The sequence below is a fragment of the Dipteris shenzhenensis genome, chromosome 29 (genome assembly GCF_047967505.1).
Source record: "Dipteris shenzhenensis isolate YYH24624 ecotype China chromosome 29, Dip_SZ_1.0, whole genome shotgun sequence".
In the NCBI taxonomy this organism is placed as follows: domain Eukaryota; kingdom Viridiplantae; phylum Streptophyta; class Polypodiopsida; order Gleicheniales; family Dipteridaceae; genus Dipteris; species Dipteris shenzhenensis.
Genome location: NC_141624.1, coordinates 47,164,345 through 47,180,247, shown reverse-complemented (window position 1 = coordinate 47,180,247; position 15,903 = coordinate 47,164,345). Strand labels below are relative to the sequence as shown.

At 41.7% G+C, this 15,903-nt stretch overlaps 1 protein-coding gene across 1 annotated transcript in view; it reads right to left on the bottom strand.

The window, feature by feature from the left end:
• Positions 1 to 6,316: 6,316 nt before the first annotated feature.
• The window catches only part of LOC147882936 (DNA repair RAD52-like protein 1, mitochondrial), a 55,945-nt gene continuing 46,358 nt past the window's right edge, over positions 6,317 to 15,903 (bottom strand). The window contains exon 4 of the mRNA XM_087400608.1: positions 6,317 to 6,969. Coding sequence (XP_087256734.1) covers positions 6,823 to 6,969 — 147 coding nt within the window. The 3' untranslated portion in view covers positions 6,317 to 6,822. The remainder of the gene's footprint in view (positions 6,970 to 15,903) is intronic.

Here is a 15,903-nt window from a genome sequence, read left to right as displayed (position 1 = left end):
GGGTTAGGGCATCTAACCCTTTCCTTTATAGCACCCTATTGGGTTAGTGCTATGCACATATCTAACATAGATGTTGAGATGGTTTCTCAACACCTTCCCTCAAGATCAACATCCTAAAGTAGGCCTTTCCTCAAGATGATGATCCTAGGGAATCGAAGAAGGACTCAGCATTACATTCGATCACACCCTTTTAATGGGAATGTCCTTCCTCTGAATCAAACCAAGAGCTTGGTGGTGCTTCTCGAAAAGCTCTTTGTGTTGCCAAGTGGTTTGGTAAAGATGTCTGCAACATTCTCTTTGCTATCACAATGTTGTAGTGTGATGTCACCAAGTAGCAGTCTTTCTCTGATGAAGTGCTCTCTGACATCAATGTGCTTGGTCCTAGAGTGATATACTAGATTCTTGGCTAATGCTTGAGCCGATTAATTATCACAGTATATTGTTGTGTTGGATTTGATTCATTAAAGTAATCTGTTTCTAACAATAGTCTTCTAAGCCATATAGCCTCATATTCACCTATAGTGAGTGCCCTATATTCTACTTCTGTTGAAGACAAAGAAACAGTTGGTTGTTTATTTGAAAACCATGATATAGCACCTTAACCAAGGAAAAATGCATATCCCTGTGTGGATCTCTTGGTCTCATGATCTTTGGCATAGTCATGGTCACAGTATCCATGCAACCTTGGATGACTTCCTCTTTATTCTATTCCAAACTATCTTGTACCTTTGATGTATCTCAAGACTCTTTTGGCTACATTCCAATGAGACTATTTTGGATTTGCCATAAACTGTGCTAGTGAGCTTACTGCATAACAGATATGTGGCCATGTGATAGATACATACGAGATTCGATGAGCTGTCGATAGTACCTATCATTGACAATACGCTTTTCTGAATCTTTTGTAAATTTCAAACTCTGTTCCATGGGAGTGGCTGCAATCTTGCAATTTGCCATATGAAACTTCTTTAGGAGACTGTCAACATACTTTAGCTGACTCATAAAGCTGTTGTGTAAATCTCTCCAGAACTCAATACCAAGACAATAGTGCATAAGTCTAAGATCTTTCATGTCGAACTCTGCAGATAAGTCTTGTTTTAACTTTTTTATGAAGCTATCATTGCTTTCGGTCACAATCAGATCATCTATGTACAAAAGTGCAATAGTAATGTCTTTCCCTTGAACTTTATAGTATAGAGTATGATTTGCATTGGATTTCATGGATCCCAGATTAGCAAATTATTTATCGATCCTGCTATACCAAATTTTGGGTGCTTGCTTTAAGCCATAGAGACTTTTCTTGAGATGGCAAACCTGATTCTCTTTTCTTAGTTCAACATAACCTATCGGTTGTTGCATGTAGACTTCCTCGTCTAGATAAGCATTGAGAAAAGCATTCATGACATCTAGTTGGTACACATTTCATCTGCTCAGTGTCGCTAGTGATATCACGCACCGTATGGAATCCATATTGTCTACTAGAGCATAAGTCTCATCACAGTACTGACCATATTGTTGTGTGAATCCTTCTACAACTACTAGGCAAATTGAATAAATTTTCATATGGTACTTGTAAAAAGGCCCTACATAAGCACCTAAAATGAATTAGAAAAAAATTAAATCGAAAAGAGGAAACTACCAAGCAAATCTTAAGTAACACAAACTGAGTTATAGTCCATGAAGCCAAGGTAAACAATGCTATCATATTTAAATAAGCCACGGTGTGTATTCCAAGGCCACCATATTAATGTTAAAATTTTGCTACAGAAAAGAGGTAAAGAACAAGGCTAAACTATGATATTCTTAAAAATTAAACCTTTAGCTAACTTGGCAAATGCTTTAATTTAAACAAGCCAATAAATAGCTTAATGGAAGAAGAATTTAAGTAATTAATTAAGAAATTGTTTAACTTAAAAGAAAAAATAAAAAGGGGGAGGTAGCAAAAAGGATTAACTAAGGGGGGAAATGGGGTTTTTTTTTTTAACGAGGTAGATAGGAAAAGAGGGGGGAATTTTAGTACATAAAGAATAAAGAAAGGGATGGGGGGGTAGGTGCCACCGGGGACTAGGGAGGATGTGTAAGTAGAGGGTGGAAGAGGAGAGGGGGTAAGGGGGTGACATGTATGTTAAATTAAAGGGAAAAGAAAGGGGGCTTGGATAAAACTTAGAATCTGAGCATCCATGTAGGTTGAAAGTCGAGGTGACTTGGATTGTTGGAGTAATGGCGCGGTCGTGAGCGACAGTACTATCGTAGAGCAATATGATGGCGTGTAGCTCGTGCCATCCATTGAAGGGAGAGGTCACAGAGTTCGAAGTACGGGTGGGAGGCGATTTGATATGGGAGGCGAGGTCGCACAGCAGCAGAGTTGAGAGCACGGTTGCGGAAGCACAGACCAGTGGGCAGAGAGTAGTGACTAAGTGAAGGCTTACTCAGTGCAGAGAGTTGGGAGCACGGTCGCAGGAGCGCAGAGCAGCGGGTAGTGACTAAGTGAAGGCTTAGTCAATGGAGTGAGAGGAGGGTAGCATAGGTACTTTATAGGCTTAGTAGTCAGGTAGTCGGGCATGTAGGTAGGTTCTAGGGTAGTCGGGTGTGTAATAAATGTTTTAGGGAGGCGGCCAGTTAGGCGGCTCTAGGGAAGGCATTAATCCACGTGCCTGGTGAAGAGGATAGAGGGTAAAAAAATGCGGCGGGCCGGGGGGGGTTGGGATTTTCTCTCTTTTTAAAAAAATAATTAGAAGATTATCAAAAGGGGATAGTAAAGGAAAAATAAATTAGGATAAAATAAATAATTAAATGGAAAAAAGTTAATAGAGGAAAATTTGAAACAAAGGGGGTAAATAGAAAATATATTTTTAAAGGAGGTAAAACACAAAAAAAGAAAAAAAGGTTAAAATTTTAACATTTAAAATTTAGAAAAAGGGAAAAATATATTTATAAAGGAAAGTATGGGGGGTTCTTTTTTGGGTGTTTATCCCAAAAAATATGACTTGAAGAAGGAAATAGGGACATTTTAAAGGGTGATGAACAATTGGAATTTTTAAAGGAGGTTTAAAGAAAAAATGGGGGGGGGTAAAAGAAAGGAAGTGTGTGTGTGTGTGTGCAATTACAAGACAAACATTATCCATCTTAGACTTATCAATCAAGACAATTTGTGATAGGATATCCTCTACCAAGAAAGCTTCCGAAAAGATCAAATAATTTTGCTCAAAAAAATACAGGATGATATTGAAGGAGCTCCACTCACCTGCATCCATCCACAACAAGGACAAGTTAGAACAAGACCCCTTATTTGTGGGACTATAGGCTTCAATGCACAGCTCCACTTGTTATCGATGTCACAATATCATAGGTTATTCTAATATAGCAAAATTGAATTGACCTTGGATGGTGGTACACCGTGTGGTACCTCAATATTTGAGTCATAGGCATCCAGATGCTCCATGTTTACAGTGTGAGCTCTTCACACTTTCTGAAACATATTTTTACAAATTACCCCAGGACAGAGGACAGAAGAAACTTTAGTCTAGTCTGATATGGAGAAAGTTTTATCTCCATTGAAGCTATAAACAAGCTTCATATAGAGACACCAGGATTTAATCATATAGATTACCATTTACTGAAATTTAGAAATAGACATCCAGTGGTCCTGATTCATGTCTATAGGAATATGACAATAATATGCTTAGTGAAAAAATCATCATACCTTTAGAATAAGAGACAACAAGGAAGTAGAGTATGAATTTCCTGAGTCTCCACCAAATCACGTCTAAGATCCAAGTGAATCCCTGATTATTTTCCCTTTTCAAAACAAGAAAATTTCATTTATGTATATACCCATGAAAAAATGGCATATGTTTAAGAGGTATATTGGCATTATACTCACTATTACCATGCTATAAATGGTGTAAAGTACTAAGTGCTCCACCCTATCATTAGTGTTAAAATTCATGTCATTTGAGATAGTAGTTACCTCTTACTAGCTCGAGTGCTCCAACTAAAGTTCAAAAATTTTGACCACCATCTAGCCCTTATAAAGCTTCACTAGGGCCCAAATATTAATGCTAACTGATGGTGGGTTATTAGATTATGGGATCATATACAACCATAAAAGAGTAACGTATAGATTTGAAAAGGAGCTCCTACCGGTCTCTAGATTAGCTCTTATTGTCAACATTTGTGTTGATAAGCATGCCTAGATCGTCATATCCTAGATCGCATATCGTGATAACTGGCCTTGGTAGCGCAGAGCGTCATATGCTGGAGCGTTGAATGGGCACAAAGTAGTTGGTTGTGATTGCGTACTCCCCGTGACTCTGAAGCGTAACTATGTAGATGTATGGAGTATCTTTGCGCACCCACCTTTCACGTAGAAGACTCCGTTGGCCAATACGTGAAGTATCTGTGTAGCTATCAAGATTGAGCGATCATACAAAGCTTAACAAGCTAGACCGCCACGATGAATACTTGTTCGTGGTATGGCTTTATTTGGGTGTCAATCAATGTATACCTGGCTTGCTTTCGTTGCAGAAACTTTCCGTCAATAGTGAGTGGTCTTCAGGCCTTTAGCAATGCCGTAAGATCCTTCCTCTCAAGTGTTACGTTCAAGGTAGAGTTACGCTCAAGAAGTCTATGGGCAATATAACTACTGACTGAGATCAACAAGTGTATAAGAGCCGTGTCTCATCCCTGGACTGAGCATTGATCAAAGTCTTCTTATGGTCATAAGAGCTACGATGTCTTGTGGACGTCTATACAAGCAGCTTCTTTCCTTTACAAGGAGTCCACACAGCTTGCCTCTCTCGCTAACACAACAGAGATAGCATCTTCTAGATGAATGTTAAATCTGCAGTTCCAAAGGGTCATCTAGGAGAGGAGGTGTATGTGATGCCAACCAAAAGGCTTTCTTTAAAAAGAGAGTGTAAGCTAAAGAAACGCTCTTCATGGCCTGAAACAAACACCTAGAGCATTGTATACTAGAATTGCCACTCATTTAGAAAGAGCTTTGAAAAATTCAAATCTTTAGCATTTGAGGAAATCTGGAGCTCGGTGTATTTGATGCAGATGATATACTCATCAATGGAACAATGATGCAATTATTGCAACAGAAACAGAGTTATACAAGTCACATGAAATGACAGATTTGGACTTACTGCATTATTGTTGGGATATAAAAGCATGCAACTATCTGACAAAGATAACTCAATAAGCGGACAAAGAATGACAACTCAACTTTCGTTGCTGCCACTCTCTCTAGGCAACATGTAAGCAGCCTTACTTGTTTTGCCACTATAAGGCTTGACATTGCATATGCAAACCATAAATGGAGTCAATTTATGCAACAACTCAAGGAGTTGTGAAAATCAGTCAAAAAGATTTTAAGTGTATTCTGCACTTTATGCAAAACCTGAAGATAGAGATCTTCACGGCTTTGCTGATGCACATTGGACAAGCTTAGTCGATGATAAAAGGTCTACCACAACAGACTGCATTCTCTCGATTTAGGTGCAATTATTTGGAGCATTTATGAAAGAAAAGATTACATCACAAGAAATGGATCTCATCTTTTGCACAGCAAAACGTGTTGCTGATATTTTCACAAATCCATTGGGTGGCAAGAAATTTAACATGCTTGGGCTCCAAGACATCAACTTGAGCATTATTAAGGGAGAGTGTACGAAGGAGCAAGCAAAATGTACAAGTGGGGGCCCACAAGAACACTGACATGTCCAGATAGCAAACGTAAACCAAAAATGAGTTACACTTTGTTGACAGGAGGTGAAGAAATGAAAGGCCAAGGTGAGCGCAACCCACCCCTTACCCCCTATTTTTATTCCTGGTGGGTGGGTGTGTGGGTTGCTTCCGTTTTTTCTTTCCGGTGGTTTTGCAATTTATTTTTATGGATTACAGATTCTCTGAATACATACAAAAAAAAGCACATGCAAATTTAGGCAGTCCCTCATCAAGTAATGATCGACAATAGTGCTCATAGCAGACCATCCACCAACGTGTCTCCCAGTACTGTTAACCACCGCCCTGTCCATCTCAATCTGATTGATTGAGCTCTAGTTTTTAGCAACCCAACCCTGCATGCAGGAAGTGCAAATGTATCTTTAAGTGATGAACAGTTTCTTACCTTGTTCATGCAGAAGTCCATTCATCATTGCAAGAAATCCTTTCTCCCCATATAATAACCCATTATAAGAAAACTTAACTCAATCCTACTAAAATTTGAAAATTTACCATGTCCAGCCATTGTTGCTCCTATCTCTCAGCCTGTAAAAAACCATGCACATTTACAATTGAGCAAAACTCTGCATACCATAGGCTTCCCCCCTCCTCTTCAGCGCATTGCAAGATTTGTACATACAATTCAGTTAAAGGACAGTTACACGACCATACTTCACAAGAAAATAAAATTGGTATCACAATACTAAGAAGTCAATTTAATTACAAAAGCCTTGCAGTTTGCAGTTGGATCCTCCCAAAATTGTATGAAACCAAGCTACATTGCCATCAAATTATAAGAGGATCAGGAAGACACGGAGCACTACATCATACGCAAGTGACTTCTGCCTTCAATGTATATAGCATATTTTACAGAGCTCCTTAGGCTCCTCCCTAACCTTTTACTCTTTTACAGCCTCTTCAAGGAATATATGTGAGTTATTTTGTCCCACCCTCACCCTTGGCATGCTAGTGGTAAATACGTCCTGTGTATCCAATCATTGCCACTTGAGTAAGAGGCAGTCTCAACACAACGCCTGCATGTCAAGAAATCCCAATCTCTTGTCAAGTGTCGTGCTTTCTCTAGAAATTCTCACTTCACACAGAATCGTCTGCATGATACAGATACAAGCCGAGCCCAAAACGGGCGCATGACCTCCCAAATGCAATTGCTTCAGCTTTCTGTACGGGATCTTCAAATTGGTTGTCATCTAGAGAAACTGTTCCAGATGATTCCCGAAAAATCTGCCATACAAATACAAAAGACTCAGCCACTGACAAAAAAAAAGCATATCACTGGTGCCTTTCCTTGCGAGTAAACATGAAAAAAATACTTGTAAGGAAGTAGGAGACATCAAGACATCATATCAATTACACTATAATGCACACCTTCACAAGATGTGCACTGACATCATTAAAAGACCCTGCCTTCATCAATACTCCAAATCAAAAGGGCCACGGATGGTAAATCAGTGATACCAGGGGAACAGATCATAGGGCTCATCATACTTATTGAAGCTGTGCTTCGAAGACAATTTTTCCATGGTTTAGGAGCTAGGAAATAGCCCGTGACAACAGGCTTGGTTAAAACAATTAGAACTTCTTGCCATGCACTTTGGAATCCAAGGTCTCAGTGACCAAGTGGTATTGCCACACCGCAGTGCCACTTTGTGATCTGCTAATACAAAAATGATGCTAGTATGGACACACTGAGTCCTAACTCCAAGCTAGCAACTATTTAGCATCGATGTCACAAACTTGGTACATGTAGAAAAATTTAGATGGGTCAATGAATGTACATTCCATGGAGGAATGGTGCATGCAGCCATGCAAAGCCAGAACAAAGGAAAACAAGCACCATACTGCTCCACCATCTCTAGTTTCCTGCCCGAAAGCTCCTTCCTTCAAAAACCATGTGTCTCTGCGAAAATTTTCCTGCCCGAAAGCTCCTTCCTTCAAAAACCATGTGTCTCTGCAAAAAATTTGACAATCCTGTCCGTCTCTCCACCAAATTCCCAGTTCTGATCCTTAAGGGCCATAGCAAATCAAAAATCACGTGTCAACTTTATTATCAGTCTCATAGACCTTCCAGCACTGTAAACTGCACACTTTCAATGTTCCAGGTATCCCTCATCTTGTACATGCATGCATTCTTCCAACAAGGTATGGTTTTCATTGATGTATACTTTAGAACCCTTAAAGGTCATTCAATTCCATTTTCATTGAGTACAGCACTCAGGACAGAGGTACTTTCCTCAACCCCAATCACCCTAATATTCAAATTGTCCATTTTTACTACCCCCATTCAATGAAGTCTCCCCTTGTGTGCCTCAGTCGGGGTTATTTCATTCACCTCGATTGTATGAGTTATCACCTCCTATTCTTTTTTTTCCTTATCAATCAGAATCACAGTATTCACCAACTTTGGCATTGCCAGTCACAAACACATCAGAATCTATGAGATGCCCATGTACCATCCCATGTGTCCATCTAGTGAGCTACAAAGATGTAAACTTCACTGATGACCCTGACATCCACTAACACACCAATGGTCATCCAGCTGTCCCCAAAATCTGACTAAGCACCACATGTCAAGGATTTGTATGAACCTGTCCACCATCTAGCATGAACATCAAACTCATTCAAAGAATCCTGTGGCTGCTCCTCCACCAAGAAGCCTTCTAATGGCTAGTATGTGGCCTATCATCAGAACAAGTCATATACCTGAAGTGCCCACCAATGGTCGAAGTCCATCCACCTCATTACACCTGTGTTACTCTCACTTCATGCAATAGGCTATGTCTCAATGCTCTTCATGTCTCAAATCTGAGTGTCCCAACTATCCTCATCTCCTATGGTAATGAGTACTACATCCTTATTCTCAATAACTAAGCAACTCCGGGATCCTCCACCTTCACATAAGACTCAATCTGTAGGCTCTATAGACCACTTCTCTATGTTTGGCATAAACATGGTCGCTTAAATATCCCAAAATCTTAACTCAGTGCATGCACTCATGCCAAAGAGCATGCGCTAGGAAGACCTCTTCAGCTATCACAGCATGCATGTGCCTCTTTCTCTCTGGGTTGGTCCTCCTCCTTCCGATCTACCTTATTCTTCTTTCAATCTCTTGCATAGTGTCAAGGCTCGTCATGTGGGGGTAAAGGCACTAATGCCACCCTGGTACAGTTAGTACACTTAAGTACAGTTAGTACATTTGTTTGCTAGGTACACTAAGTACAGTGTACTTAGTGGTTGTAACCTTATCCATTAATATAAAAGGTCTACCGTGTGCTTGGGGAGGTACACACATTACTCATTGCTTATCCCCTAACTTGTGTGTCACTGTGCTCTCCTCCTCTCTCACTCAAACTCTCAACTGGTATCAGAGCGAGGAACACAATCTCTCCCTCTCCGGGTTGCCCATCCCCCTTCTCCCTCCGAGTTCTTCTAGCTCTTCTCTCCGTCTATCTCATTTTTCAGCTCGTCCTTGTTTCTTCGAAGGAGTAGCTCTCCAGGAGCCATCGAGGCGGCTGCATTGCGCACGAGTCTATCTACCTCATTGCGCGTTTTGAAGCTAGGCGTGCAGCTTGCTGTCACATCAGGTCGTGCGAGGTATTGAGCAGGGGTCGGCTGCATAACAGCCGTCTGCTGTGGCAAGGGCAAACAGCAGCCGGCAGCTAAGCTGCGGCTGGACATCTGCAAGAGCAGCCGAAGGCCACTAGTCTTGGCCTAAGGCAAGGTCAGAAGCAGCACGCGGGCGCAAGGACTGCCAGCAGGAGGTGTGGAGGAGCAGATAAGCGCGCAAGCGAAGCGCGCTGTCGCGCGCATCTACTGCAGGCAAGCGCGCAATACAGGCGTGCTGTCGCGCGCATCTCTGTCGGCCAGGAGCAAGGCCGACAGGGCCGACCTCTAACAGGTCGACAGTCGACCTACAGCTGACTGCCGACTGTCGGCTGTGGGCCGACAGCCATCTGCCTCCGACTAGCCTTCCCTCTTCAATCCTCGTCTTGCGCACCTCCTCTGGTATAGAGGCTTTTTCCCTTTCATAGCGCACCTGACGAAGAAAAAGAAAATGAAAATCAGATTCTTTGTCTGAAAAAATCAGAAATACAGCAAGGTACATCTTTGTTCTTTGCGGATAAGAATGTGATTTGAGAGAACAAGTGACAGGATAGAAGCAGAAGTTTTTTTTTTGCATTGGGATGCGTGCAAGCAGGTACAGACAGTAGTACAGTTGTACAGCAGGTACAAAATTGTCCTTGCAGGTGCAGGAACAGCCACAGGGTCCTGTGAGCTCTAACTGAGCATCTTTAGTGTCAGATGCAAATACAGTGAGCTTGTATGCCACTGTGTGAGGAAATCCTCAATTTCCTTTGCAGAGTCAAGGGGGCTTTTGTAGCCAGAGCCTACATTGGGCTTGTGTACGCAGGAATTGCGTCTCTGACTCCACATTGGAGATTGAATTTTGCAGATTTAAATGCATTTGTGACCAATGGTACACAGGAAGTGAATGCAGACTTCAGCACGGAATGTGCTAGTCAAACAAGGGGCTTTTGCAAAGGGAATGTTTTTTTTTGCCAGAGATTTATGCATATGCCTTATAAATGTCAGGAGAGCAGTAATGCAGTGAAATTGTGATTTTTTTTACCTCCAGTCAAGGGGCTTTTGCCCAATTTCTGTCCTAAACTGTTAAATACAGTTTTAGGAGTGTCAAGGAGGTTGAAATTCATGACATTGAACTGTTAAACAGTGAAAATCTGTTGCTGTACTTTCTGGTACAGTCAAGGACAGTTAAAAGTCAACAGGTTTGACTGAATTCAGTCAGCGTACAGCGGTACAAAAAGCTTTTATTATTGCTATTTTTTACTGATTTTACAAGGGCAAATGCTTCTGATTTTTCAGAGATAAGCTGGTTGTACAAAAGTGCATTAAATGATGCAAACAGAGTTGCTGTACTGAAACTGCAGCAAGCAGTAAACAGTGATACATCTCTGTTTAAGTGGGAGATATTGTGTGCATTTCAGTTCCTATTTATTCCGCTGCGGGAATTAAATATTTGAGCACAGTTCAAGTGCAAGTGTGCACTTGGTTTGCAGTGAGTCAGGCACCCAAACTTGGGTTGAATTGTTTATTTGCTGATTATAATGGCTTCATCATCGGAGTCTTCACTTCTTAACATCAAGAAGTTGCAGGGTGCTGCTAACTACCCTATGTGGAAAAAGATGGTCCTGAATGTTCTTATTCTCAGGCAGTTTCATGCTCCAATAGTGCACAAAGGTGTAAAGCCCACGGGCATGACAGATGATGCTTGGGCACTGGCTGATTTGTCAGCAAAATCCATCATTGAATTGTCACTCCATGAGAGTGTTGTTTGGAATGTTGATGGTGAGAATACTGCCTGGGGTGTGTGGAAAAAGTTACAGGACACATATGAGCAGCAAAGTGCAGCAACAAAAATATATTGGTTGAAGAAGTTCTTCAACCTGAAGATGAAGGAAGGCACTTCCATTGATGCACATCTGAATGAGTTCAATTCTATCATAACTCAGCTTGCAAATCAGAAGTATGTGGTGGACGAGGAAACCAAGGGTATGGCACTCTTGATATCCCTTCCTGAGAGTTGGGATACGTTCGTCACGGCTGTTACAAATGCAAATGCTTCTATAAGTTTTGCAGATATTACAGGGCTGATTATGCAGGAAGAGCAAAAGCTGAAAGCTCAGAATGTGTCAAAGCCTAACAATGCCTTGAATGCAAGGGGAAGAAATCAGCAAAGGGGTAAATCCCAGGAAAAGGGAAAGAGTAGGAGCAAGTCCCGCTCCAACAAAGATATTGAGTGCCACTACTGTGGCAAGAAGGGACATACAAAGAAGCAATGCTATAAGCTGAAGAATGATAAGAGAGACAAGGCCAAGGAATCTGATGCAGATGCAAAGGCAATAGTACCAGTAAGCAAGGGCAAGAGTACAGTGAAGATTGAAGAAATTCATTCTACACATGGTGATGACAGTGAGGGAGAGGTTCTCTTTCTCTCTACTTTGGATGCTCATTCTCTTCATGCAGGCAGTCTTGCAGATATGCACTCTTGGATTATTGACTCAGGTGCCTCATTCCATGTTACACCTTACAGAGAGTTGTTTGTCAGGTACACAGGAGGCAGTAATGGAGTCGTGTTTCTGGGAGATAATCATGCATGCAATATTGTTGGCATTGGAGATGTGAGGCTTGTATTTGCCGATGGTACTCAGCTTATGCTACACAATGTCAGGCATGTTCCTGAAGTCAAGAAAAATCTGATTTCTACTGGTATGTTGGATGATGAAGGTTTTGTGACCAGCTTTGGTCATGGTTTATGGAAGGTCACCAAAGGTGCCTTGGTTATTGCCAAAGGTCCCAAGGTTGACACTATGTATTCTCTTCATGCCAATGTATGTAATCATGCTGATATTTATGCAACCGAGCTGCCGAATATTTCTATGTGGCATAGCCGGTTGGGACATATGAGCATAAGTGGAATGGAGCAGTTGGCTCGTCTTGGCTACTTACCGTCTCTCAAATTTTCTGATCTTAAATTTTGTGAGCATTGCATTTATGGCAGACAATTACAGTGCCCTCATAAAAGGAAAATAGGACATAAGGATGCTCAGCTTGAGCTTGTACACACAGATGTGTGTGAGATGCCTAGTCCTTCACTTGGAGGTGCACGGTATTTTGTTTCTTTCATTGATGACTCCACACGGAAGGTGTGGGTGTATCCTCTTCGGCTGAAGAGTGAGGTCTTTACAGTGTTTCAGAAATGGCTTGCCATGGTTGAGAACCAGACAGGCAAAACACTGAAGGTTTTGCGTTCAGACAATGGAGGGGAGTATTTATCTAAAGCATTCAGTGATTTCTGTGATGCTAGAGGTATTCAAAGGGAACTCCCTGTTCCTTACAGTCCACCGCAAAATGGTACAGCAGAGCACATGAATAGAACTATACAGGAAAAGGTCCGCTCTATGATGTCACATGCTGCTTTATCTTATGGATTTTGGGCTGAGGCTGTGAAGACAGCAGTACATCTCATAAATAGGTCGCCTAATAAGAGGCTAGCAGGCGAAGTGCCTGAACAGCTTTGGACAGGGAAATCTTCGTCCTATAAGCACTTAAGGGTCTTTGGTTGCACTGCGTACGTGCACATACGCAGAGAAGAGCGCAACAAGCTAGATCCTAAGTCTCTTAAATGCATATTTCTTGGATATGGTGACAAGGGTGAGATGGGGTACCGCCTATGGGATCCAGTCAGTAGAAGAATTGTACGCAGCAATGATGTCTTATTTGATGAATCATGCATGTTTAAAGCTGTAAAACAGCCCTCACATGTGTCAGATATTGACATTGATGATTTGGGACATTCTGTAGAGTTCAGGCAAGCTGTAAATCAGCCACAACAGGCTGCAGCAGGTCCAAATGGACAGCCCGCTATGGCGGAAGACATCTTAAATGATGTACCACATGTGGAAGATGTTCCAGACATTGTTTTGCCACAGAATTTGATGGAACAGCCACCTGTTTTAGGTGAAAACCAGGCTGGACAGCAAGACCAATGGGTCAGAAGGTCCACTCGGAGGACAAGGCAGCCACAAAGGTCTGTTCCAGGGGCAGACTTTATAATGCTTACTGATTGTGGGGAGCCTTCCTGTTACAAGGAAGCTGTGCAAATGCATGATAAAAGGCTATGGGAACTAGCCATGAAGTCCGAGATGGACAGTCTCCATAAAAATGGTACTTGGGAATTGGTGCATCTGCCAAAGGGTATGAAAGTACTACCATGCAAGTGGGTATACAGATTGAAAGTCACACCTGATGCTAAGCCAAGGTATAAAGCCAGGTTGGTAGTCAAAGGATTTAAGCAGGAATATGGTGTAGATTTTGATGAGATCTTCTCTCCAGTGGTCAAGATGACTACACTCAGGACTGTACTTGCTTTGGTTGCATGTGAGGATTTGGAATTATGCCAAATGGATGTGAAGACAGCTTTTCTTCACGGAGATCTTCAAGAGGAGATTTATATGCAGCAACCAGAGGGATTTGCAGTCAAGGACAAGGAGTCACTTGTATGTAAGTTAAAGAAGAGTCTTTATGGGCTCAAACAGGCACCAAGGGAGTGGTATAAAAAGTTTGATACCTTCATGAGGTCCCAAGGTTTCAAGAGAAGTGATATTGATCACTGCCTTTATACTAAAAGGGCTGCAAATGGCAGCTTACTCATCCTTATCTTGTATGTGGATGACATGCTTATTGCAGGTAAAGCTCGTAAAGAGCTTGATGATCTTAAAAGGAGATTGCATGAGGCCTTTGATATGAAGGACCTTGGTGATGCAAATCACATACTGGGCATGCGGATACGGAGAGACAGGAAACAGCGGTTGTTGTACTTGTCTCAGTCAGAATATATTGGCAAGGTTTTGCAAAGGTTTCACATGGAGAAGGGGAAGACTCTTAGTTCTCCATTGCCTCCATATGTGAAACTCAGTGCAATGGACAGCCCACAGTCAGATGTTGACAGGGCTGAGATGGCCAAAATTCCGTATGCTTCAGCTTGTGGCAGTCTCATGTATGCCATGGTTGCTACCAGACCTGATATTGCTTTTGCAGTGGGAATGGTTAGCAGGTATATGGCAAACCCTGGTAAGAAGCATTGGGAGGCAGTGAAAGGTATTATGAGATACCTGAAGGGCACACAAGGGTTGTGCATATGCTTTGGCAAGCAGGATGCAAAGGTGCATGGTTTTGTTGATTCAGATTATGCTGGTCATCCCGATAACCGAAAGTCTACTACCGGTTATGTATATACATTCACAGGAGGTGCAGTGTCGTGGGTATCAAGGATACAGCAGTGCATAGCTTTGTCCACCACTGAAGCTGAATATATTGCAGCTACAGAGGCATGCAAGGAAGCCTTATGGCTATCTCGGCTAGTGGGAGATTTGGGCATTACAGGTGATATTCCATTGTTGCATTGTGACAGCCAGAGTGCTATTCAGTTGGCACATAACCCTGTCTTCCATGCAAAGACAAAGCACATTGATGTGAAGTATCACTTCATCAGAAAGGTGATAGATGATAAGCTGATTCAGCTTGTCAAGGTTCATACGGATGACAATCCAGCAGATCTGTTGACAAAAGGTTTGCCTGCAGAGCGGTTAGCACACTGTCGACACTTGATGGGTATAGGATGAGCCCAACTGGGCTATGTACTCCATTGTGTATATGCTGTTTTTTTTATTTACTTAAGGGCACTTTGCCTTTAAGTGGGAGGTTGTGGGGGTAAAGGCACTAATGCCACCCTGGTACAGTTAGTACACTTAAGTACAGTTAGTACATTTGTTTGCTAGGTACACTAAGTACAGTGTACTTAGTGGTTGTAACCTTATCCATTAATATAAAAGGTCTACCGTGTGCTTGGGGAGGTACACACATTACTCATTGCTTATCCCCTAACTTGTGTGTCACTGTGCTCTCCTCCTCTCTCACTCAAACTCTCACGTCACACTAGAAGTGTGTTTCCTTCTTCTTTGCTCCCAACATTTCAAGAGTCTTCGGCCTCATCTAAGGAATCTGTGTCATTCTTTTTTTTTGGCTTGCCCTTGCTGCACTTACTCTAAGTTTGACCTTGCCCTTGCCCAGCCAATCAATTTAAAAGTGCAACCTCATTTTTTTTACAGATTAATGCTTTGTACTTTAGATGCAGTTTGAAGACCAAGAATTACTCATTACTAAACAAAAGCATCACTTAATCTAAGATACGGCATCTTGACGTGTGCATCTTGATGACACAAGAGGCTAACTTATTGAAGTCTTTTACTTTAACAAAATTCAATCTTGCCATATGGCCCCACCACATCAGCTAGGTCTAGAATAGTGCTTGAGTCTTGTTGTGTGCGATCTTTTATCACACTCTTGTACATGCTATCCTCCCAAACGTCTCCTCTACTTCATTTACCACCTTCCCTTTTACTCTTCAGATCTTGCTAGAAAGCAATAACAGTCTAGTAAGTCCCTCACTTGATAGAATATCCAGTATTTTTTGGGTACAAATACGAACTCATACCGTCCTTCAAAAGATCTTTTGAGTTTTCACAACGATTAAGCATCAGCCATGAACATTTTCAAAAGGTTACAGACTGAATCTAC